The sequence below is a fragment of the Cervus canadensis genome, chromosome 6 (genome assembly GCF_019320065.1).
Source record: "Cervus canadensis isolate Bull #8, Minnesota chromosome 6, ASM1932006v1, whole genome shotgun sequence".
In the NCBI taxonomy this organism is placed as follows: Eukaryota; Metazoa; Chordata; class Mammalia; order Artiodactyla; family Cervidae; genus Cervus; species Cervus canadensis.
Genome location: NC_057391.1, coordinates 18,055,374 through 18,082,500, shown reverse-complemented (window position 1 = coordinate 18,082,500; position 27,127 = coordinate 18,055,374). Strand labels below are relative to the sequence as shown.

At 37.3% G+C, this 27,127-nt stretch overlaps 1 protein-coding gene across 2 annotated transcripts in view; it reads right to left on the bottom strand.

Moving 5' to 3' along the window:
- ARIH1 (ariadne RBR E3 ubiquitin protein ligase 1) overlaps positions 1 to 27,127 on the bottom strand; it is a 98,143-nt gene that overhangs the window by 54,226 nt on the left and 16,790 nt on the right. Inside the window, exon 2 of one of the 2 annotated variants that reach the window (XM_043471005.1) lies at positions 19,601 to 19,668. The exons of the other annotated variant lie outside the window; for it this stretch is intronic. Within the exon in view, the coding sequence (XP_043326940.1) occupies positions 19,601 to 19,668 (68 nt within the window). The remainder of the gene's footprint in view (positions 1 to 19,600; positions 19,669 to 27,127) is intronic. 2 annotated transcript variants of the gene reach the window in all.

Here is a 27,127-nt window from a genome sequence, read left to right as displayed (position 1 = left end):
ATTTTTCAGGAATTGTTAAGTCTCAACTTGCAAACAGAAAAATGGGAGAGGTGGGGAAATGCCCTCTTTGACCTAATGCTGCTAAGTGCCTTTTCTGTGTTTGAGATCCCACATCAAAAACTGGTCTCCTCCAGAGATTCCAAACCTGTTTTATTGATTCTTCAAAAATAACTATGGAATGTTCTGTTAAAAAACCAATTCCTAGGTTCCACTCCCAAATGTGCTTGTTGCCAAAGGGATTCAGAACATTAGACCAGTGGCCCCCCAGGATGAAGAAAACATGACAATCTTTCTGGTTTTGGCTGTTCAAACACTTCTGTGTAGGTGTAATGTGTTTGTTTAGTAATGTACACAGGGACCTCCCTGGCAGTCCAGTGGTTGGTTAAGACTTCACATTCCAATGCTGGGGCCGCAAGTTCAATTCCTGGTTGGGGAGTGAAGATACCACAGGCCTCAGGGCCAAAAACCCAAAATACAGGGAATTCCCTGGCTGTACAGTGGTTAAGACTTCACTTTACAATGCAGTGGATGCAGGCTCGATCCCTGGTCAGGGAGCTAAGATTCCACATGTCTCTTGGCCAAAAAACCAAAGCATAAAACAGAAGCAATACTGTAACAAATTCAATAAAGACTTAAAAAAATAATAACGTACATACTTTATTGGAGGTACATGCCAGAAAATTTTTCCAGAAGAATACTACTGGAAAATTTGGCTAACCACATGCCTCTTGGCCAAAAAACCAAAGCATAAAACAGAAGCAATACTGTAACAAATTCAGTAAAGACTTAAAAAAATAATAACGTACATACTTTATTGGAGGTACATGCCAGAAAATTTTTCCAGAAGAATACTACTGGAAAATTTGGCTAAACCACATCATAATGCCAAAATAGCTATATTCTGCCAGTGAGCTACACTTCAGGGCAGAGAATATTTCACAGTACTAGATAAATATTTTGCATCACTATCTCAGTGCAGCTGGATCAAGTCATTTATGTGCACTGAATATAAGGAAAGGTGATGGAAAAATAATGTTTATTATACGTCTACTGTATTCCGGACCCTGTTTAAGAACTTCCCAGTTGGTGCCAGTGGTAAAGAATCTGCCTGCCAACGCAGGAGACATAAGAGATGTGGGTTCAATCCCTGGGTAGGGAAGAACCCCTGGAGAGGAAATGGTAACCCATTCCAGTATTCTTGCCTAGAAAATCCCATGGACAGAGGAGCCTGGCAGGCTACAGTCCATAGGGTCGAAAACAGTCGGACATGACTTAAGAGGCTGAGCACACATGCGCAGCAAAGTATTTTATATACCTCATTTAATTCTCAAAGCACTCTGTAAGGTAAATATTCTTACTTCCTATTTTAAATATGAGAGAACTATGACTAGGCTCCAGGAGTACACAAAAACTACCCAATATCATACCTCTAATTAAGTGCAATGGTTGGATATTCTAGCCCAGGACAATCTGGATCTAACATTCCTTCATTTATTCCATGTAGGAGAACCCAAAGGAATATTAAAGATCTTACTTACATAGGTTTAAATATCTTTTATATCCTCCACAACAGGGTAATTCAAGGCAGGATGAGGAGGGGATGACAGAAAGCTAAAAGGCACAAGGGCATTTGAGGGACTGAAAAATGTGATGGTTGGTTATATGAGGGAAAATGTTTATCAAAACTCAAACTATACACTTAAAAATGGGTACTTTTAGTCAAATAAAAGTTACACACTAATCATGTTTATTTTTATTTAAAAACGGAACAATCTGACTTTTGGTCCTGGCATCTCCTTCCCACCAATTACAACTAAAAACTGCACAAAATACAACTAACAAGAGTCCTCTAACAATTAAATAACAGCAGGGAGATTGGGGAGAACAGGGAAGAACAACAAACAGATGGTAATGACCATCCTGTTTGTTTTATCTCCTTTATTTCCTGGCTTGGACACAAGGGTGGGCCAAATAAGCATAACTGTGTAATAGGCATGATCGGCAAAAACTGAGACAAGGGCACCTTCTTGGTCAGGGACTAGGGCAAATGCCCCTGGGAAAGTCAGAGAGAATACTTTTCATCTTCCTTTATTTATTTCTCCCAGCCTTGGCCTGAGACCAGTCCCAGCCCTGAAACTACATACTGCAGAGCACAGAAAACTACCAGGGAAAACCCACTGCCCTAAACAGAGGAACAAGGAAGAACTCTGCTGTGAAAAGTGTGAGAACCCTATTACTTCCTTTCTTTCTCTTGCCACTTCACCTCAAGGCATGACGGGCAGAAAACTAACACTGAGAGAACGCCACACATTCAGAGAGAGGAGTAAAGAAGAGAGCCCTGGGAGACAAGAGGAAATCACTCTAAGGAGAGAGAGGCAGATGCAGGTTCCTAACTCTATGATGAACCAAGTCCTGGGCTCACATGCCATCAATCCATGTGTGGAACAGCCAAAGAAGAACAGGAGAAGCTGCCAGAACAGAACTATGAATAAATAGTTGCCCAAATCCTAGATCAACCTAGTGGGAATGGGAGGGGCAAAGTGAACACAGCAAAGATTTAGAAAACTGAACAGATAATGGAATCAACCTGTACATAAGGTGAGAAAGAACTCCAGGTAGAACCTAACTGGGTTGACTTGTTTACTAAAACAAATAAAAGATCCTTACCATTTTTGAAAGGATTTTAAGAAGACACAGAATCTCACACAACATACTACACACTCAGGAGAGAACACAGAACTACCAGAAACAAAGTAAGAACAATAACAAAAATCTGATCAACTATCAAGGGAGAAGACACTTGAGTCTGACCCCAAGATGACCCAGATATTAGAATTATCAAAGACTTTTGAAACAGCTGTTAAAAACATGAACATTAGGTAAGGGTGAACCTTAAAATGAATGAAAAAAATTCTTAGGACAGAAGCTCAAATTATTTTTTTAAAAAAAAAGGGGGTAGAAGGACTAAATGGAAAATTTTAGGACTAAAAAGCTCTAAGACCACTGGATGGGCTCAAGAGCAGAGGAGATGACAGAGAGATCAGTGAACTCAAAGATATGTCAATAACAAGAATGAATGAGTGAGTGAGTGAGTGTGTGGCTGTGTATGAAGTCTTGGGGCCCTGTGGGATAATATCAAAAGCTACCAGCCTAAAATTCTATATTCAATGAAAGTATTGTTCAGGACTGAAGCAAAGGATATTCTCAGACAGGAGAAAACCAAGAGAACTCACTGCCAACAGACCTGCTCTAAAGGAACTGCTAAAGAAGTTCTCCAAATAGAAAGGGAGTGGCAGCAAAGGGCAACCTAGAATTTCAGGAAAGAAGGAAGAGTAAATGAGTAAATATCATAGTCTATTTTTCTCCTCTTATATTTCAGAAAATATACAGAACTGCTGAAAATGAAAATTATAACAGGTTATGGTGAGGGGAAAGGGTAAATGTATACCAATGTAACACATATGACAACTACAGTACAAAGGGACAGATATAAATGTTATCTGTATAGCTATAAGGTTTCTATGTTTCACTTGGAGTGGAAAAATATTAACTCTAAGTAGACTGTGAAATGAAATATTTGTATATAAGGCCTAGAGCAACCATTTAAAAAGCAAGATAAAAGCACCAATACATATATAAAGTCGAATATTTTTAGAATTTCAATCCAAAAGAAAGCAGGAGGACCAAAGACAAAAATCAATTAAAACACCAAAATTCAACCACATCAATAATTACATTAAATGTTAAAAGTGGGGAAAAAACAAGCAAACAAAAAAAACATTTAAAAGACAGAGGTAACTATACAAATACCAAATTATGTTATATACCTGAAACTGATGTCATATGTCAATTATGCTTTAATTAAAAAAAGAAATCTTTGTGTTGCTAAATGAAAATAAAAGACAAGAGACAGAGAGCTTAGTTTTTTTTAAGGCAAAACTATATATTGTTTATATAAACAACCCATTTTCCAATATAATGATATACAGAGACTAAAGTAAAAATTTTTTAAAAAGATGTATTATGCAAAACACAAATCAAGCAAAAGTTGCAGCAGCTCTTTTTCTCAAAGTAAACTTCAAAACAAGAAAATTTACCAGTGATAAACAGAAATCTCAGTGGAAGGGTCAAGTTACCAAGAAAACATGCACCTAACAATAAAGTCCCATAATAAATGAAGCAAAAACAGAAAAATCCATAATTATACTTAGAGATTTCAAAACCCCTCTCTCAGTAATCCAATGAACAGACGATTCAGAAAATAAACCATCTTCTATTAAGTAATCCAAGGGTCAAAGAGGAAGTCTTCAAGAAAATTAAAAAACATCTTGAACTGAGGAATACGAAAATACAAAACATCAAAATTTGTGAAATGTAGCTAATGCTGTTTAGGAAGAAATTCACTGTGTTAAATGCTTACATAAGAAATGAAGAAAGATAAATTTTTTTTTAAAGCACAAACTACACCTAACACAAGCAGAAGAATTAATAAAAAGAAGTCAGTAAAAGTGAAGACAGAAAAACAAGAGAAAATAAATGAAACCAAAAGCTGTACTAAACATGAAGAGAATGCAAGCAAGGACTAAACAAGGGACTTCTCTGCTGGTCCAGGGGCTAAGACTCTGCACTCCTAATGCAGGGGACCCAGGTCCAATCCCTGATGAGGGAACTAGATCCCAGATGCAACAACTAAGAGTTCATTCACATGCCGCAACTAGAAAATCCTACATGCTGCAACTAAGACCCAGCACAGACAAAAATACAGCCAACCAGAAAAAGTTTCAAAGTTTCTCATAAAGCTAAACATATTTAACACCAAAATCTCACTACTAGGAATTTACCCAAGTAAAACGAAAACTCATGTTGTTATGTTCACCCAAAAACCTGTATGAAGATGACTGTGTGTGTATGTCAGTCCACCAGTTGTGTCCAAGTCTATGCGACCCACAGACTATAGCCTGCAAGGCCCCTCTGTCCATGGGCTTTTCAGGCAAGTACTGGAGTGGGTTGCCATTTCCTCTACAGATACACACACACACACACACACACACACACCAGCACGCATGCACACACGCGCGCGCACACACACACACACACCAGCACGCGCGCACACACACACACACACCAGCTTTATTCGTACCTGGTAAAAACTGAGAACAACCTACACATTTTGCAACTAGGAACTGTATAAACAAATGGTGGTACATCCACTGGATGGAATGTACTCACTGGAAACTACTCACCAACAAAGAACTATTGTTACAACAGTACACATGAATCTCAAATGCAAATTCTAAGTGAAAGATGCTACACTTAAATGGCTACACGTTATTGCAAGAGTTTGTTTTTATGACAAGGTAGAAAAGGCAAAATACAGGGATGGTATACAAATCTTCTAGTTGCCAGGGGTTGGGGGGTGGTAGGATTTGGACAAACAGGGTATAAAAACAGACCCTTTTAGAGGGTGTTAAGGGAACTGTTCTGTAAGCTGGCTGAGACGGAATTTATATTCTCTAGGCATTTGTCAAAACTCATGGAATTATATACCTAAAAGTGACTACACTAAAGCCTTTAACTGTGTGGATCACAACAAACAATGGAAATTTCTTCAAGAGATGAGAATACCAGACCACGCTACCTGCCTCCTGAGAAATCTATGCAGCTCAAGAAGCAACAGTTAGAACCGTCATGGAACAACGCACTGGTTCCAAACTGAGAAAGGAGTACGTCAAGGATACCCACTAATTCAAAAACATACATGCACTGCAATGTTCACAGTAGCAGTACATGAAATTGGCAAGATATGGAAGCAAACTAAACATCTGTCATCAGAAGAATGGATGAAGATGTGGTGTATATATGTGCAATGGAATACTACTCAGGCACAAAAGGAATGAATTTTTGACATTTGCAGCAACATGGATAGACTTGGAGGTCACTCAGTTCAGTTCACTCGCTCAGTTGTGTCCAACTCTTTGCGACCCCACAGACTGCAGCACGCCAGGCTTCTCCGTCCACCACAAACTCCCAGAGTTTACCCAAGGTCATGCCCATTAAGTCAGTGATGACATCCAACCATCTCATCCTCTGTCATCTCCTTCTCCTCCTGCCTTCAATCTTTCCCAGCATCAAGGTCTTTTCAAATGAGACAGCTCTTTGCATCAGGTGGCCAAAGTACTGGAGTTTCAACTTCAGCATCAGTCCTTCTAATGAACACTCAGGACTGATCTCCTTTAGGGTGGACTGGTTGGATCTCCTTGCAGTCCAAGGGACTCTCATGAGTCTTCTCCAACACCACAGTTCAAAAGCACCAATTCCTCAGCACTCAGCTTTCTTTACAGTCCAACTCTCACATCCATATGTGACTACTTGAAAACGCATAGCCTTGACGAGACAAACCTTTGTTGGCAAAGTAATGTCTCTGCTTTTTAATATGCTGTCTGGGTTGGTCATAACTTTCCTTCCAAGGATTAAGCATCTTTTAATTTCATGGCTGCAATCACCATCTACAGTGATTTTGGAGCCCCAAAAAATGAAGTCAGCCACTGTTTCCACTGTTTCCCCATCTATTTGCCATGAAGTGATGGGACCAGATGCCATGATCTTAGTTTTCTGAATGTTAAGCTTTAAGCCAACTTTTTCACTCTCTTCTTTCACATTCATCAAGAGGCTCTTTAGTTCTTCTTCGCTTTCTGCCATAAGGGTGGTGTCATCTGCATATCTGAGGTTATTGATGTTTCTCCTGGCAATCTTGATTCCAGCTTCTGCTTCCTCCAGCCCAGCGTTTCTCATGATGTACTCTGCCTATAAGTTAACTAAGCACGGTGACAATATACAGCCTTGATGTACTCCTTTCTTATTTGGAACCAGTCTACTGTTCCACGTCCAGTTCTAACTGTTGCTTCCTGACCTGCATATAGATTTCTCAAGAGGCAGGTCAGGCGGTCTGGTATTCCCATCTCTTTCAGAATTTTCCACAATTTATTGTGATCCACACTGTCAAAGGCTTTGGCATAGTCAATAAAGCAGAAATAGACGTTTTTCTGGAATTCTCTTGCTTTTTCAATGATCCAGCAGATGTTGCCCATTTGATCTCTGGTTCCTCTGCCTTTTCTAAAACCAGCTTGAACATCTGGAAGTCCACAGTTCACGTATTGTTGAAGCCTGGCTTGGAGAATTTTCAGCATTACTTTACTAACTGTGTGAGATTAATGCAATTGTGCGATAGTTTGAGCATTTTTTGGCATTGCCTTTCTTTGGGATTGGAATGAAAACTGACCTTTTGCAGTCCTGTGGCCACTGCTGAGTTTTCGAGATCTGCTGGCATATTGAGTGTAGCACTTTCACAGCATTATCTTTTAGGATTTGAAATAGTGCAACTGGAATTCCATCACTTCTACTAGCTTTGTTTGTAGTGATGCTTCCTAAGGTCCACTTGACTACACATTCCAGGCTGTCTGGCTCTAGGTGAGTGATCACACCATCGTGATTATCTGGGTCGTGAAGATCTTTTTTGTACAGTTCTTCTGTGTATTCTTGCCACCTCTTCTTAATATCTTCTGCTTCTGTTAGGTTCATACCATTTCTGTACTTTATTGAGCCCATCTTTGCATGAAATGTTCTCTTGGTATCTCTAATTTTCCTGAAGAGATCTTAAGTCTTTCCCATTCTATTGTTTTCCTCTATTTATTTGCATTGATCACTGAGGAAGGCTTTCTTATCTCTCCTGGCTATTCTTTGGAACTCTGCATTCAAATGGGTATATCTTTCCTTTTCGCTTCTCTTCTTTTCACAGCTATTTGTAAGGCCTCCTCAGACAACCATTTTGCTCTTTTGCATTTCTTTTTCTTGGGGATGGTCTTGATCCCTGTCTCCTATACAATGTCATGAACCTCCGTCCATAGTTTATCAGGCACTCTGTCTGTCAGATCTAGTCCCGTAAATATATTTCTCACTTCCACTGTATAATCATAAGGGATTTGATTTAGGTCATACCTGAATGGTCTAGTGGTTTTCCCCACTTTCTTCAATTTAAGTCTGAATTTGGCAATAAGGAGTTCATGATCTGAGCCACAGTCAGCTCCCAGTCTTGTTTTTGTTTGTATAGAGCTTCTCCATCTTTGGCTGCAAAGGATATAATCAATCTGATTTCGGTGTTGACCATCTGGTGATGTCCATGTATAGTGTCTTCTCCAATGTTGCTGGAAGAGGGCATTGCTATGACCAGTGCATTCTCTTGGCAAAACTCTATTAACCTTTGCCCTGCTTCATTCTGTACTCCAAGGCCAAATCTGCCTGTTACTCCAGGTGTTTCTTGACTTCCTACTTTTGCATTCCAGGCCCCCACAATGAAAAGGACATCTTTGGGTGTTAGTTCTAAAAGGTCTTACAAGTTTTCATAGTACTGATCAACTTCAGCTTCTTCAGTGTTCCTGGTTGGGGCATAGCCTTGGATTACCACGATACTGCATGGTTTGCCTTGGAAACAAGCAGAGGTCATTCTGTCATTTTTGAGACTGCATCCAAGTACTGCATTTCAGACTCTTGTTGACCATGATGACTACTCCATTTCTTCTAAGGGATTCTTGCCCATAGTAATAGACACAATGGTCATCTAAGTTAAATTCACCCATTCCAGTCCATTTTAGTTCGGTGATTCCTAGAATGCCGACGTTCACTCTTGTCATCTCCTGTTTGACCACTTCCAATTTGCCTTGATTCATGGACCTAACATTCCACGTTCCTATGCAATATTGCTCTTTACAGCATCAGACCTTGCTTCCATCACCAGTCACACCCACAACTGGGTGTTGTTTTTGCTTTGGCTCCGTCTCTTCATTTTTTCTGGAGTTATTTCTCCACTGATCTCCAGTAGCATATTGGGCACCTAATGACCTAGGGAGTTCATCTTTCAGTGTCCTATCTTTTTGCCTTTTCATACGGTTCATGGGGTTCTCAAGGCAAGAATACTGAAGTGGTTTGCCATTTCCTTCTCCAGTGGACCACATTTTGTCAGAACTCTCCACCATGACCCGTCCATCTTGGGTTGCCCTATACGTCCAATGTCAGGAGCGGCGGCAGAGAGGAGATACCCCATGTCCAAGGTAAGGAGCAGCGGCTGCACTTTCCTGGAGCAGCCGTGAAGAGATGCCCCACGTCTAAGGTAAGAGAAACCCCAGTAAGACTATAGGTGCTGAGAGAGGGCATCAGGGGGCAAACAGACTGAAACCATGATCACAGAAAACTAACCAATCTAATCACATGGACCACAGCCTTGTCTAACTCAATGGAGGTCACTACCCCTAAGAGAAGTCAGTCAAAGACAAAGACAAATACTGTGTGATTTCACTTGTATGTGGAATCTAAAATATACAACAAATGAGTGAACCTAACAAAAAAGCAGCAGACTCACAGATACAGAGAACAAACTAGTGGCTGGGTGGGGGTGGGGGGACAACATAGGGGTGAGACAGTGGGAGGTACAAACTATTGGGTCTAAGACAGGCTACAAGGATGTATTGTACAACATAGGGGCTATAGCCAGTATTTTGTAGTAACAGTAAATGGAGTGTAAGCTTTACAAAAAATTTTTACAAAATAACCATATTTTTAAAAAGTGGGACTTTAAAAAATTGCATTTACGATGAATGGGACTTCTTTGAGGGTCCAGTTGTTAAAATTCCTCACTTCAACTGCAGAGGGCACGTGTTCAATCCCTGGTTGGGGAACTAAGATCCCACATGCTACAGCACACAGAGCCAAAAAAAAAAAAGGATAAGGTGCTTTATAAAAAAGTACAGTGAGCATCAAAAGGGCAATCTCAAACAGAAGAACACAGATGTGAAATTACTTAGTGCCAGGCACCTTATATACATTAAATAATTATTTCATTTAATCCTAACATTAATATTTTGTGCAAAGCAAGCATTATTTACATTTTACAGATGAGGGCAGAGATAGATAAAACTGACCCAAGATGAAGTAAGTTAATAGGACCTGAATATTAGGAGAAGTTTATAAAAATTTATGCTTATAGCACCACCCTCAAAGATTCTGATTTAATTGCTTTAGGCTGGGGCCTGGTCAAAGAAACCCACCTATGTATGGTGGCTACCACCGCCAAAATTCATAAAACCATTATTTTAATCAATTTAAGCTCTTGGATAACATAAAGAGCTCTTCATCCTGTTCTTATTGGTGCTTCTTTTTAAAAAAAAAAGATACAAACAAGCCAAACAAAATCAGTTAATGAGCAAAATCACCATAATTAGAAAACTAATACTTGCAGCAATACACTTAACCTTTAGGACAATAAGGCAAACTAAAATTTCACATGATCTCTAGTTATAAGCTCTAAAACAATGGTTTTCCCATTCTGGCTACATATTAGGATCTCCTCTGGAAATGTGAAAGTATCAATACATGACTTCAGCACCAGCAATGTGGTTTCAACTGTCTGGAACGGGACATGGATACGTGTACTTTTCATCCAACTATAACCTACAGTTCCCCCCGACAATAGTAATATGCAGCCAGAATTAGGAACCAATGCCCTAAACAGTTTCCCACTATGAGGGCTCTGAAAACGTGTATGTGTAGAACTCCCATATGAACACAGTGGCTTAGTGTTTTAGTAATTTGAAGAAAATTACATTCTAGGGTTACAGCAGTAGCGCTTGCTTTGAAAGTATGTCCAAAGTTCCATTTTTGGATTTTTAAAAAGTGGGTCTCAATATGACAACTGTCCCAGCTGACTTTATGCACTATCATCCTCTATCCTTTGATCACATGGTCCTTTGCTATGGTAGCCCATTAGAATCATATGAAGCACTTTAAAAAACTGATGTGCAAGCCACATCCAAGGCTAAATACATCAGAAACAAAGTAAGGGAGGAGTGGTGGAGGAGGGGACTGGGTGCAAAAGGGAAAAACCTTGGCATTACCACTTACTGAAAGCTTCCTGGCATTCCAACATGCAGCCAAGGTGGAGAACCACAGTTCTAGGTACATGCATACAGTATGCAGACACGCCCACACTCTAGGGTATGACAGAATCTCCTGGCAGATCAACCAAGCTACTGAATGACATTCCTAGGATTAGTACTATGGAGAAGCAACTATTTTTGAAAAGTCTCAATAGAAAATTCTTATTTTAGGGGAAAGCTAAATATTAGATGAAAGTGTTTTATCATATGAAACAGCAGTCTAAGATGAAATAGCAAAAAAATTAAAAAAAAAAAAAAAACCAATTATCATACATAGAAAAAACCCCACAAAGGCTAGCTTTATCTCAAAATTTGATCTGAAATACAACAGGTTGTAGATTCCATTTCAAAACTCAGTTTGACAATTTTCCTACACAAGAATGGGTTCATGCTTCTATGTTTCTATTCAGCTTAATCTGACCTCCTTAAGAGGGCTTCCCAGATGGCTCAAACGGTGAAGTGTCTACCCGCAATGCAGGAGACCTGGGTTCGATCCCTGAGTCAGGAAGATCCCCTGGAGAAGGAAATGGCAACCCACTCCAGTACTCTTGACTGAAAAACCCCATGGATGAAGGAGCCTGGTAGGCTACAGTCCATGGGGTCTCAAAGAGTCAGATCTCCTTAAGACAGCTACCGCCGATTTAAATTTTACAGGCTATTAATGTGCCTTTTAAAGCAGTATTAGAAACCCAAAAGCCATAAAGTACAAAAACTTCTGTACAGAAATATTTGCAACACCTACAATAAAAGGTAAATAAACACATTTGTCCATAAAAGACAAATAATCCAACAAAAATGGGCAGTTTATGAATTCGAAGAATACAACTGGCCGAAAAGGAAACATTCGATCTCCTTAATATAGGTACAGACTGTTTTTAATCTAGCACAATGGCCAAGATCCTAAAAAATTATAATATTTGGAAACAAAGGTGTGGGAAAATGGCCCACAACATCTTAGTGAGATGACAACGCTCTTAAAACCTTTGTAACAACAGTTTAGCAGAACTGATCAAAACTTAAAATGCACCTAGAAATTTCACCTTTAGGAACCTACCCAAAAGAAATCTTCAAGTGTAAAAGGGTAAGAATGAGAAAGTACACATGCACGTTATTTGAAACAGCAATAAAGCAAAGATATTCCCCCAAAAGACTGCCTATAAATTATGCTATATCCGTACTTAAACTGTAATGCAGCAATTTAAAAAACAAAATAGACCTGTGAACACTGAAACGGAAGGATATTACTGAGATACCACTGACTGAAAAAGGCAAGTTCCTGAGCAATGCACAATATTCCATTTCTGTGTTTTAAGTAAATTTCCATAACATATTGAATGTGCAATTTTAAAAGTGTAGAAAACTGTCCCTGAGAATTGTATCCCCAGGGGCTGGTTTGGGAGTAGGGTGAAAAGATTTGTTTCTACTTTATCATCATATGAATAGAAATGTAAAATGTTCCTTAATTTACAGTAGTATAGGCCTTACTACTGGGCTGGCCAAAAAGTTCGTTCTGGTTACGAACCAATCCAAATTTTTTGGCCAACCCAATACTTCAAAAATACGTCCCACAGAATCATAATCACCCAAGAGTTAGTTAGGAATGCAGAATCTTAAATCCCAATCCACATCTACTAATTTGTATGCACATTAAAATTTGAGAAGCACTGATACAAACTATATAAGGAAGCAACATTCTGAGCTGGTCACACTAACTGTAAAAAGTTTCATTTCCAAACTCTCAAATTTAATTAAATACCTGATTTCCTTCTAAAAAATTATCATGTATAATTCAGGTATAAACGTCTTTAAAAGTATGGAAGACTGCTGAGAACTTTATACTAAGAGTCACTAAAGACTGCAATACAATTAACAGTTAATGACATATAATAAATACAATAAATTCTCTAGGTATCAAAAGCTCACAGTGTACCATATACAAAATTAAAGAGTAGAATCCTGTCACCAAAAGACACTCTTGACTTTAATCAATCAGGATAGGTGCCAGGAAGAGAAAGCACTAGGTATTTTGAGGAAAGGGAGAGTTAGTAAGAGCAATTGGGTACTTAATAGTTGCAAGGACTGGAAGAACGGGGCTGTAAGGCTATGGCTGTCTACAAGGATTGTGACACCAGGACACCAGACAACTGAAGCACAAGGGACTCTCTCCCCTTAAGCCACCAACGGGCATGCGTGTGCTCCGCTGCTTCAGTGCTGTCCGACTCTTTGGGATCCTACAGACCACAGCCCACCAGGCTCCTCAGTCCATGAGATTCTCCAAGGAAGAATACTGGAGTGGCTAGCCATGCCCTTCTCCAGGGGGTCTTCCTAACCCAGGCACTGAAGGTGGGTTTCCAGCATTGCAGGCAGATTCTTTATTGACTGAGCTACCAACAGAGCCACTAAATTCAAGAAGGACAGCTAACTGTGATCCAAGGGATCAAAGAGTCACCACTGACACTGCCAACAACTGCCTTCACCACTGACACTGCCAACAACTGCCTCCAGATAACCATGAAACAAGGTGATGTACACAAGAGCCTACCTGCTGCCTTTGCTACAAATGCCTCTTGATAATATAGAAAGGTGAAGAATGGATAATGCAATGCTGCATTTCTGCTACTGCAGAAAAATCTCACATTTTCAAACCCAGAAAAAAGCAGCAGGGAGGGATGGGGGGCAGAAAAGGGAAGAAAGATGAACTTCCTTCAAACCTCACACACATGTATCTATTAAATAATTGGCAGCAACTATTTCACATCTAAAAAACCCTAAATCCAAAACAGTCTGAGAAATAAAGTTTTTGGCTCTCTAATGCATCCTCCTAATTATAGAGAGGATTAGGAGGATGAGGAAGACCATCACAGAATTCTCAGATGGCTTAAATGCTATATGCATAGAAAAAAAAATTACAATACTAATCCTCAAAGTTTCAAGCAACTATCAGAAGGAAGGTTAAAAAAAGGGGGTGGGGGCGGGGAATGTTGAGGGTAATGTTCTTGAGATACTTTTTCACTGAAGTGCTTCCTGGAGATTATTTCAGAAGAAGTTCATACTCTACTCACTACCCTTTGATATTATTTTTTAAAAATTTAACACTGACAAGTTGACTACTTGTAATTCTGCAGATCCATGATACTTTACTTGAAAGTTTTCTGAGGTATGCATCTGAACTATAGACTTAATCTTGATGTACCAAAAGTTGTTATTGAATGCACACAGCCAACCACCCATCAGTAAGTAACATTTCAAATTCGACTTTGCTCTTCTTCACTTGCCCTTGTATAGGCATTTTATGATGGAAATTACTTCTATGTCATCTCAAATTTGAAGAGTCAAAGATTTCACCTCTAGAGAATATCCAAGAGTTTAGTCAGAATAAGACAAATGTTTCTATAAATGGAAGGATACTAAACTGTGTATAATCACTTAAATTCTTCCATAAAAATTCAAATGCAAACCAAACAGGTTGGGTGATGGAAGGGATATTATTTACATGAACAGTAGAAACAGTATGTAAAACTTCTTTTTTACAACAGGAAAACAAATTCATGACCTCAGACGGTAAGAGCGTCTGCCTACAATGCAGGAGACCCGGGTTCAATCCCTGGGACAGGAGGATCTCCTGGACAAGGAAATGGCAACCCACTCCAGTATTCTTGCCTGGAAAATCCCATGGACGGAGAAGCCTGGTAGGCTACAGTCCATGGGGTCACAAAGAGTCAGACAGGACTGAGCGACTTCACTTTCACATCTAGCTGATCAACAGCCGAGTCACACAACAATCTTTTAAATCTTTTTAAACTTTTTAAATCTTTTAACTCTTTTAAATCTTCACCACTGAGGCCTGAGGCCCCATTCAGGCAAGATTTTGGTGGACCTCAGTCTTCTAACTGCCGGTAGGAGCAGAGAAGAAACTAGGACTTCCCTGGTGGTACAGCGGATAAGAATCTATCTGGCAGTGCGGGGGACACAAAGTCCAACCCTGGTCCAGGAAGGGCCCACATGCAGCAGAGCACCTAAGCCCAGGAGCCACAGCTTCTGAGCCCACTCACCCCAACTAGAGGAAGCTTACACACAGTTTCAAACACCCATCGACACCAAAAATAAAAGAATAAAGTTTTTAAAAAATGAAATAAATCACAGGGATATAATGTACAACATGATGACTGCAAAAAAAAGAAAAAGAAAAAAAACATGATGACTGCAGTTGATTTCATATTGTATATCTGAACACTACTAGGAGAACAGATCTTAAAAATTCTCATTACAAGGGGGAGAAAAATCTAAAAGGCAAGGCCAAGAACCAGGTAACTCCAATTCCAAACTATCTTGGCATAATGGAGCTAATCTAAAACACAAATGAAGATTATATATAAACCACCTTATCCTATTTTACTATTTTTTTCATAACTCTGAAACTGTGAGAAATAATTAAGATTATTTAGCAACCCTGAGTTATCTACTCATATTCTCACCTCTGGATTCCAACGGTCAAGCCCAAAGTATCAGCATTCCACGTAGCTATGTGGCACATACTGAAAGTGTTCCACCAAACACAGAAACAGAACATCTGAGTGACTTCAATGTACTGTCCCTTCTCACACTAACAGCCATCTTCAAACTATCTAAAGGTGGCATACAAAAATTAGTTCTATGACGCAAATGCAAACCGGTATTAAGTCTTTGGTTTTTCAAATTGCCGTACAGTCACTTTACTCTTGCTGGGTCAATTTCTGCTGTACAGCAAAGTTAGTCAGCCATACATATACACATTTCCCTTCTCTTTTGGATTTTCTTCTCATTTAGATCACCACAGAGCAATGGGTAGAGTTCTCTGTGCTACACAGTAGGTTCTCATTAAGAAGCCTTGTATGGAGTTACCCCTCCACGTGGAGGCACTTAGAAAAAGTCGCACGTGTACATACCCAGCTACTACTGTTTTGTTTTTTTTTAAAACAGTACCTGACCTAGTGCTTTAAGTGATTTCTTTTAACTAATATCCTTCTGTTCCCAACACAGCAACTCAAAACAGCTATTGATAAGTGGGAGGATTTTTATTAACAACTGACTGATTACTTCTTACTTATTCAAACCCTACACATGTGTATGTGGTACACAAAATTTTGAGGAATATAGACATGAGATTATTTGAAAATCATAGGGCTTATACTTTGAGTCGTGAAAGTTTTAAGTAAAATTTTAAAGCATCTTACAAACTTTTCTACGAAAAACTTTACTTGAAAATAAAGAGATTGTAAATGTCTTTAAAGATCATAAATGCAAATGATCCTGAAATAGACAAAAATATATTATACTCTTGTATCATTTAAAGGAAGTTTTACAAGTAAGCTGTAACAGGTCATGTACATCTCCAGTACATTCTCTTGCTAATTATCCTCAAAATACACAGCTCAATGGTTAAGAATTTTAAAAGTACCATGTGATACATACAACTGGAATTTTCCTTCATGAAGGCTTGGACTAAGAACATATTTACAGAGGATTTAAAGAATGAAGGTATCACTAAATGTGGACCTTTAATGACGGGACTGCACTGAATCACTTAATTTTTTTAAGTTTTAGAGTATGTACACAGTTTTAGAAGCTAATGGTAACCTCAAAGTTTAACAACCATCTTGCCCATATCCCAGGTGCTACTGATTTCCAGTCCTTTGAGGCAACCATTTAAAATTCTTTTAGCTGTTTCTCCTTGTTTTTAAATTTATCCTAAATAATATGCTTATGCTCATATAGTTACCATCTTTCCATTTTAGATATTACCACATTCCTTGTGAAAGTTGAAGATTCAGCACCCTTACAGGCACCCTCTCTGAAATCAATCTTATGTAATTTTACCTTAGTTTTTAAGAAAAGTCACTACTCACTATTTTTAACAATCAACTAACCGGAACTCCAAGAGGAGAGAATTACCAAAGCGATATTAAAACTTTATTTCTTAAAGTTTTAAAAGGACACAAGCATTTCAGTTTAAAGAGTCCAATAAGGGCCCAACACAATCAGAAGATTCACATTTATATGTCTCTTCAGAACAAAAGGATAAAGAGAAAATGCTGAAACTTTTTTAAAAAGTCATCAAGAAATAGGAAGCAAACTGGTATTAGATTAGCAACCATGAGTGTAGAAGGCAGTATCTTTCATAAACATCTCAATCTAGAAGTTTCCTGACTAGCCAATCTAGCAACCAAGTTTAAAGACAAACTGAAAAAAAAAAGAAAAAGAAAAAAAATAAAGACAAACTGAAAACATTATCAGAGTCAGTGTAGAAAAGGTATATGGGAGTTAAATTAAGGATGTAGTCCAGTAAAGTGAGATTGTATTAAGGAAAAAAGACAGATCCAAGAAACAGGAACAGAATAGTAATGTAAAAGTTCATGGCTGATGGCTATTACAAGACGCCTAGTGGGAAGGGCATCCTGGGAAGAGCAAAATGGACAGCTCCTGGAGAAGTGTAAATATGACCCAGGCATAAATTGGACTACTTGGACTGTCAGTGATATAATCATAAAAACAAAAATTCAGTGGTGTCACTTTAAATATCAAGCTATGAGCAAACTAAGACTTGGTTATGATCACAAGACAAAAGAACTTTGATAACATAAAAATATAGCTAGCATAAATTATGATCCACAAAGGTGAGAAAGGAAGAGGAAAAGGTGATGAAAAAAAACAGGTGTATAAATGTAATCATTTGAAGACATAATAGCTCTTTACTTTCTTATCTGTTATCATATGTTGAGTATTACTTTAAACCACAAATTACAGATGGGAGAAAAGAACTACAAAAACTATCATATTAAGAACTCAATAAGAAAAGGCACAAAGGATATGAAACGGCAATTCAAAAAAATGTTAAATTAAAACACCCAAATAATATTTTCTTTATCAGACTAATGGAAATTTTAGGATTCTTAATAGTGTCAGTTGTAGATTAAAGTTTATTGACAAAAGCATAAACAAGCACAACTTTAAAAAATCAAATCTTAGCAATGATTTAGATACAGTTAAACACTTTCATCTTCACCCCTTACTAAGAATTCCTTTTCATAAAGACAGAGATTAGATTTTGTAAAGGTACTACCAACATGCATTTTTAAAAAGCGAAAACCAAAAAGCAGAAGTTACTTTTGAAGTGGCAATAGTGGCAGTCAGCATTAGAACATACTTAGGTCTCTGAAATTCAGAACTATTTTTCTTATACTGAGTTGGACTACTAGATCTGACAATTCTGAAGAAACTATAGATTCATGACTAATATTCATGCCACACAAAAAAGATACATAATAATTTGTGATTTATTTTACATCATGAAATACATAATAAAAAACATTTGAAAGAAGGTATGAAAGTTTTAAAAAGTTAACCAAAAAGGTTTCTAAGATCAAAAAATCCCAGTGTGTGTGGGGAAGATCTTAAAATACATTGAAACACCTCAACGCTACTGATTGAAGATATCTCTACTACAGTATACCATGAAACGTCACTTCAAAATACATTTTCACATTCAAGTGACAGTATACTAGATCTCTTCAATATAGCATATAGAGTTTATTAAAGTAACTATTAACTTTTGGGGCCAGAATTTATGCTACTGATATCTAAGATCTTCATTTTAGAGTCATTTTGAACATCTCACAATCTTCACTGAAATCCAAATGCCCATTTTTATCTGCCTTTTCACTCAGGAAGCCTTGAGAAGCACTGTAATTACCTGCTAGAAAAACAATCCCTGTCTTTTGGAAGCACAACAGCAAAGAAAATGATGCAAATATCTGTATCATTCAGTTATCCCTATAAAATCTCACTTTACAACCAATACTAGAGTAGTAAATAAGCAATCCAACACTTTACCATATTATACAATATATAAGCCTTTCACTTCTTTTTCTTCAAATGTTTGCACTGTACTGCCTAAGTGCTTGTGACTTGGCTGTGATTCAGCTCTTAGGGTTCAGTGTCAAAGTGCTGTTGCTCTCTCATTTTAATCCAACATTTTCCCAAAAAAAGCCAGGAACAGCTATTACAAATGTGATCATTTAGCAAGTAAATGGATACAAATATTTGTAAATGGTACAACTATTTAAGTAAAAATCCTTAAGGTTCCTTACATAAGTTAAAAGAACCACCAGGATTTAATTATTTTCATCAAAATAGGATCAGATATATAACATTAACAGATAAATATATATGCATGGCCAGATCAATCTATCTTTCCTGCTTCTTCTCCCAGTTTTACAAATGGGATTTTCTGTTGTCATAGCTTCTGAAAATCAACCAGGTCCATGAATCAAGCAAGCATCATAAAGATCTTCCATTTAATAATTTCTATTATTCGTCATTTTTTAAAAATATAGTGGCAAATATCAATTTACTTTGTTGCCTGAATACCAAGTAAACTTCTGGCTTAAAAAACAGTAAAACTGTGCCCTTTATAAACAGATATGTCAAATTTGTCATGTCAGAACAGGCTTTCCGTATCCATTTATAGGATAAACGGTATGCCCTTAAATAACTAGGTGCTGCTATCAATATGTGCTCACACATACATAATGTTAATGATCCTTTAATAACTTGTCTTTGGAATGATTCTGTCCTACCTTTGCTGCTGCAGCCCTCCTGTCCTTTGCATCACTGAATTCATACGTCTGGAAGTACCCAATATGCACTGTAACAGACAGATGGACAGATCAATGGGCCACAGCGGCAAAGGCCAGATAGACAGACTTGATAAAAATTAAAATCAAAGTATATACAGGAGAGGGAGGAACCAGAAAACATACCTACTTTCTATAGTAAAATACCTAAATTTCATATCTGCAACTCTCCCATACACATACCAAATAAACTATTCTTGACTGCCATATTATTCCCTTTCAAGTAGAAATAGTACCACTGCCAAAGGCAAAATAATCAGTATTTTTAATACCATCAGCAGTTACAGATACAGTAGGTACTTCTGTAACCACGCCACACAATTTCTTCAAATAGAGGTTGCTCTTTAACACACAAGAAGCTATCACATCCAAAGACTTCCTATGAAATATTAAAATGGCACGTATTACACACAAAAATTTCTACTATAGTGCCAGGGCCTGTGTGATTCAAGTTTATTAGTGGGAATCACTGAATGAAAGTCATATTCCAGCATTTTATTATTGTGTATTTTTGTGACTATGTAAAAATGTTTGCTCACACCACATCTAGATTACTTGGGTGACTTAAAAGAATGTGTTAGTGTCATTTAGGCCAATTTCTAAGCTACAGTAAAACACATACACAAAACTATCAACAGTATTTTTAAAAGCGATGTAGAGTTTTCCTGTTATCTCAAATCCATACACCATAAAATTCAAAGTACAGTGGTTTTGATTACATTCAGAGTTGTGACACATAGGTGTGTTAACCATCAATTTTAGGACATTTCATCACCCCCAAAACAAACCTCATACTCACTAGCAGTCACTCCCTGTTCTCCTCTTTCCCCATCCAGCCTTAGTTTTTTGTCTCCAAGGACTTGCCTATTCTAGACACATCATATAGTATAATGACTCCTATGCAACTGGTTAATTTCAACATTTAGTTTTACTTATCTAGGAAGATCAACAAGCTGAGAGCTTGCCATGAACATCAATTAAGTCTGCTTTACTGGGGGAATGGAAAGGAACTATTAATTCAGAAAGTTAAATGCAGGCTGCTTAAAGCTTCAACTATACTATAATAGATGAGGAAAGGGAATTGATTAAAAATAAATAATTGACAGAAAGTCACAGAGCTGATAAAAGGTAAAAAAAAAAAAAAAAAATAGCTGGAACTAAGTTCTATACAATGTCTGTCTTAACCACTAAACTATTTTGTCTCCTAATAAAATGATTCAATTCTCACTGATGCTACCTCCTAATACCTGAATATCTCTACCTCCTAATACCTGAATATTCCTGCTTTGATAACCTCATCATATATTTCTTGCCCAGATTATAATACATTTCTCACCACTCTCCCTGTTTCCTAATGTCATCCTGTTCTCATTTACTCCCTATACTGCCAACAAAGTGGTTCTTCTCAACACTAATCCTATGTTAAGAGTTTACAGTTGTTTCAACTGGCCCCATCTCATTTAGCACTATGCTAAAACCTTTCACAAAATGGATAACCTGTCTAGTTCCAGCTCTCACCACACTACTTCCCAATCCTTATTGTTCATTCAACAATCTAGACCATTAATAGCTTCTACCTTTTGTACATTCTATTGCTCTTCCTCCTCTGTCTGGAATTCCATCTCCAATCCCATCTGCCTAAGTAAGTTACTTACTATTCATTTTTCAAAACCCAGCTTCAGACCCACTTCCACCAAGATTTGTCACTACTTTCCAGAAAATAGCACTAAACATTCCTTTTTGATTCCTGTAATTCTACTGCTGGACATGTCACCGTATTATAATTTATTTATACAAGCCACCTTAAAGAACTGTCCATTATCTATAGTCCCCCAGAACAGTGTAGCTAAAAAAATATTAGGTAAAAATCAATGAAGTGCTCAACTTATATACTGTTCTCAATTAAACTGAAGCATTATTTTCGGAATCCATTAATCTCAGAAATTCATAAAATAATCATACTTAGGATCTTAGGAGGATAAAAATCAGGTTAGGAGAACTGTGGGGGTTCTTTTAAGAGAAAAGTACTAAGAATAAAGATAACAGTAGTGATTAGCTCTGAGGGAGGGAATCAGGTAGTTAAGATATTAAGGTGGGAAATTTTCTTTATCTTTTGAACTTTTTGAATTTTGAGACAAGAAAATATATGCACGGTCAAACAAAAAAATAACGGTCTAATCCTTAAAAAACATATCAACAGTCTTAGAATACTCAGGCTGTTTAAAAAAAATTTTTTTTTTAATCAGAGCCTACAGTTCAGTCATATTGGCCCCAGTATGCAACTTATTTCTGTATTTTGCCTTGGTTAATGAAGGCAATTAAGAAATGCCTTCATTTTGAAGAAGGCATTCTTCAGAATGAAGAAAACCCTGATTAACAAAGGTAAGAAATTTCCATCACAATTTCATAATAGTCTTTACTTTAACTGATTCAGAAGTGTAAAAAAAGGCAGCAGAAAACATTTTAATCAGACAGCCAGTTAATATTGTCCAGCAACTGCTCTTATTTATATAAATGCAGAGTCAGAGGAAGTATTGTAATAGTTGTTGTTTAGTTGCTAAGTCATGTCTAACTCTAATGTGACCTCATGGACTCCAGCCCACCAGACTCCTCTGTCCGTGGGATTTTCCAGGCAAGAATATTGAAGTGGGTTGCCATTTCCTTCTCCAGGAGATCTTCCTGACTCAGGGACTGAATCCACTGTCTCCTGCATTGGCAGGAGGATTCTTTACCACTGAGCCACCAGGGAAGGCCACATTCTGTTTAAACAAGAGTTGAAATATCCAGACACACTTTCCCAAAATACCTGATGCTAGTTGAAAATTAATGGCAGTGAGATTCTCCAAGAGATTTCTAATTAGCAAAATTGTGTATAATTTTGAAGAATTGTCTATTCTTTGCTGGAAGACAGTCACTGAACAGGTCAAAATGCAAATTGATGTCTCTGTTCTAAACCTAAGTATGGCTGCTTCATTTTTCTGAATGAGACTTTGGCTGTCAGCAAATCTTTATTCTTTTCCCTTAAAGGTAAGAATATATAACATCAACAGTGACTATTAATAAAAGAGTAACATCAGGATGAGTTAGCTATTCACTTGTTATGCAAAACTTGCCAATGTCTGCAATGAGGGTATGAAGAAATATCTGCTTCTGCTTTGCCTGGCATTTGTTTAACGGTACAGGATGCGTAAGTACTGTAGCAGTACCGTACTTTCTGTAACTCTGAGCAGACAGACAGGTCTGAATCCAAAATACCAGTTCATAATAATCTTCAACAATCCATTAAAAAGTGAAGCACAGCAAAGGAAACTATAAGCAAGGTGAAAAGACAACCCTCAGAATGGGAGAAAATAATAGCAAATGAAACAACTGACAAGGGATTAATTTCCAAAATATATAAGCAGCTCATACAACTCAATACCAGAAAAACAAACAACCCAATCAAAAAGTGGGAGAAAGACCTAAACAGACATTTCTCCAAAGAAGACATACAGATGGCTAACAAACACATGAAAAGATGCTCAACATCACTCATTATCAGAGAAATGCAAATCAAAACTACAATGAGATATCACCTCACACCGGTCAGAAAGGCCTCACCAAAAAGTCTACAAACAATAAATGCTGGAGAGGGTGTGGAGAAAAGGGAATGCTCTTGCACTGTTGGTGGGATGTAAATTGATACAGCCACTATGAAAGATGGTATGGAGATTTCCTTAAAAAACTAGGAATAAAACCACCGTATGACCCAGCAATCCCACTCCTAGGCATATACCCTGAGGAAACCAAAACTGAAAAAGACCCATGCATCCCATTGTTCACTGTAGTACTCTTATCAATAGCTAGAACATGGAAGCAACCTAGATGTCCATTGACAGATGAATGGATAAAGAAGTTGTGGTACATATACGTAATGGAATATTAGTCATAAAAACGAAAATAACTGAATCAGTTCTGAGATGGATGAGCCTAGAATATATTATACAGAGTGAAGTCAGCAAGAGAAAGATAAAAATCATATTCTAATGCATATATATGGAATCTAGAAAAATGGTACTGAAGAATTTATTTACAGGGCAGCAAAGGAAAAACAGACATACAGCACAGACTTACGGACACGGGGAGAGGAGAGGAAAGGGTGAGATGCATGCAAAGGGTAATATGGAAACATATTACCACGTAAAATAGACAGCCAATGGGAATTTGCTGTGTGGCTCAGGAAACTCAAAGAGGGGCTCTGAATCAACCTAGAGGGATGGGATGGGGAGGGAGATGGGAGGGGGTTCAAAAGGGAGGGGGTATATGTAAGCCTATGGCTGATTCATGTTGAGGTTTGACAGAAAACAACAAAATTCTGTAAAGCATTTATCCTTCAATTAAAACATAAATTTTTTTTAAAAACTAAAGCAGAAGCTTTATTCTAGATTCTGCACACACAAAAATGTTAGCCCAGATATAGTTTAATGCACTGGTAATCTCCAATATGCTAAATAACTCTTTAAAAATTACAGAAGGGCTATCATGAGGAAGGGTTAGAATCAGGTAGGTTCAAGAAAAAAGCTACAAAGAAACAGATATTAACATATGGAAAAACTCAAAATCAGAGCTGTTCAAATATGAAATGCACTTACTTCTAGAGCAGCTGTGGGTGTTTAAGTCATGGTAGACATTTAAGAATAGGCTCAGGGATCACTTAACAGGGAGACAGGACACTTGGTAAGTTGCTGTCCAGCATAACCTTTAAGATCTTTTTCATTCTTATTAAATTGTGTTGACTTTGATATCAAATATTTGACAAGTTTACTGTCATCCTTCATTCTTTAACTACTGTTTATATATTACATTTTCGTTCCTAAAGATGACTAGAGGACTTTTGTAAATTTTAAAGTCCTATCCTCACCCTTTCAGCTTTATAGTTGAGTGGAATGCAACATTATAAATCAAGCTACAGATATTCATATATTCCAAGGATCCAGTGTAACTGTATTAATGCAACATGAGTTGAGATGACTATATTAATACAAAACAAAGAAAATGTTTAGGGCCAATGAAATGTAATGATTATATTTAAAAAGTCAGACTGGTAAGTAAAATTAGATATACACATACATACTTTCTTTTCAAAGGAGTATTACTTTCATATTAAATAACAATGAGGCTCACTCTAAGTTTTTGTTTTATAAGAACTGAACAGAGGTTGAAAGATAAAGACATACTTAGATTTCTAAGTATGCACCATTTAAATGGTGCGTTATCAGTAATAAGGTCCTCTAAGAACTTCACAAAAGAAACATTTTCTCATTATTGAACAAAATAAGTCAAATCAGCTAATATCCCTTTAAGTATATGAAGCATTTGTTATCTAGTGCATCCATAATAATTTCAAAACGCTATTCACCTAGAACCTCTTAATGTTTCTGTCAGGAGAATGCAGACTTTGCAGACAACTGGTCTCAGTTTGTAATTCATATATAAATCACGAATAAATTTTACATTATACTTGTGTGCATTCTATAAGATACATCAAGCAATAAAATTATTTAATGTTAAAACTTTGTTTTTAATGCTTAAATCAGAATGGAAAGTAGTAAATATTATAAATACCAATTTTGGCTTGAAATTTTCTTGAAGATGGTACATATATAGGATGCAAAGTTTAAATGGGATACATAGTAGACTTCTGCCTCTATCCCCACACTGGTTTATTATTTATTTGGATTCATAAGCAACAGCACTAAAGTCATAAAACAGCCCACTGACTGACTGAACAAGTTAGTCTCCTGGGGCATACAGAGTTGGAGACACAGAAAGGTAGAGCAGATCTGGAAAGACAAACAGAAAACACCCAGCACTAAGACAAGAGCAATCATATATGTTTTATTTATATTTAATGATGTAAAATACTGAGTTCCAACCCCAACCATGAAAGCCTGGGCAAGCTACTTAATTCTTCTAAGTCTCAGTTTCCTTATCCATAAAATAGTAAAAACACCATCTACTTCAGAGAATTGTTGTGATGACTAACATTCTCTTAACAACTGGTTCAAAACAAAAAAATGGAAAATATATCAGAGAATGAGAGAAGATTTAATTCGATGAAGTCAACAGAAGAGGAATGTGAACCATTCATAAAGGAAAAACATAGGGGTAGTACCAAGACTTACTTTTGTCAATAATAAAACTCATTCACATTTAATTTTGACTCTTCAAATCCATGTTTATTAACCATGTTCCAGGAAATGTGTGAGTCAATGAGAATACCAAAGTTAACACACTGATCAAGGATTTTCAAAATCTATTAGCAAGAAAATAACAGATTATTTTTAAAATAATAGTATTATATATACAAAATTCTGAGACCCACTCAAAGGGAAAGATTCAAAGATGAAATGTTAAAGGTGAGTCTTGAAGTATTAATGAGTTTACTAGAGGAAAAGTATTTGAAAGGAAAAAACACAAAGTCAGAAAGAAAAATTTCACAGGGATTATCATTATTTTGTTGTGTCAAGATGAGTGTGAAGAAACGATGGGTACAGTAGATAGAGGTCAAATTATGAGAAGTCTGATCTATCAGGCTAAGGATCTTTTATCCTAATCTGCATCCTCTGGTAACCTAGTTAATGGAACCCTCTAGGCTCAAGAAGCCCTAGGCTTAGTAGGTTCCTCATAAGCACCATTTCCTGTCCCATTTCTACTGCTTATCAAGATTGGTAAAAATACCGTGTACTTTCTTAGGCCATAAACAGACCAAGTATGAACATTTTTGACACTGTCATAAAATTGAACAGGATGACCACTCAGAAAAAAAGGAGACATTCAGCATTTCCTAAAAAATCTGTGGTAATCACACTACACTCATAAGGCCCCATTTCCATCAATATCACCCTTTTCATTCTTTTAATTTTTCTGATGTTGCCAATGAGAACCTTTTAATAACTTCTAATATCTTCTAGCAAGACTTATTCAAAGGACTACTTTCCTTCTTTCCTAAAAACCAGCTAGTGTCTTCGGAAGGCAAGGCTTCCCTTAACCAAGCAGCAAAGAATGGTCTAACTACAACAAAAGTGAAAACACATCAGGGTTGACCTGGTGAAAAAATAACATCTCAAAAGACAAACTGGTAGGTGTGGGATTTCTGGGTAATGGCAATACACCAAGATACTCAACTATGAAAACCAGGCCAGAGCAAATCAAGAAATAGGATATAAATGAGATTAAGCTACAAGTGGATAAAAGCAGATATTATGGGTCCTAGTTACTGCTTTTACTGTCAAGGATTTATTTATGTGTTTGCCCTTCCTAGACTAGGAGCCCTGGAAAGTATTCTCCAATCATCTTTGTACACCTACTGCCAAAGCACACCAACGGGAAGCACATGAACATAAAAGTTCAGTACAGATTTGACAGACATGGTGATAGGAAGATGTATAATGTTTTTAGGAATAGTGTTATAAAATCCAAGAGGACCAA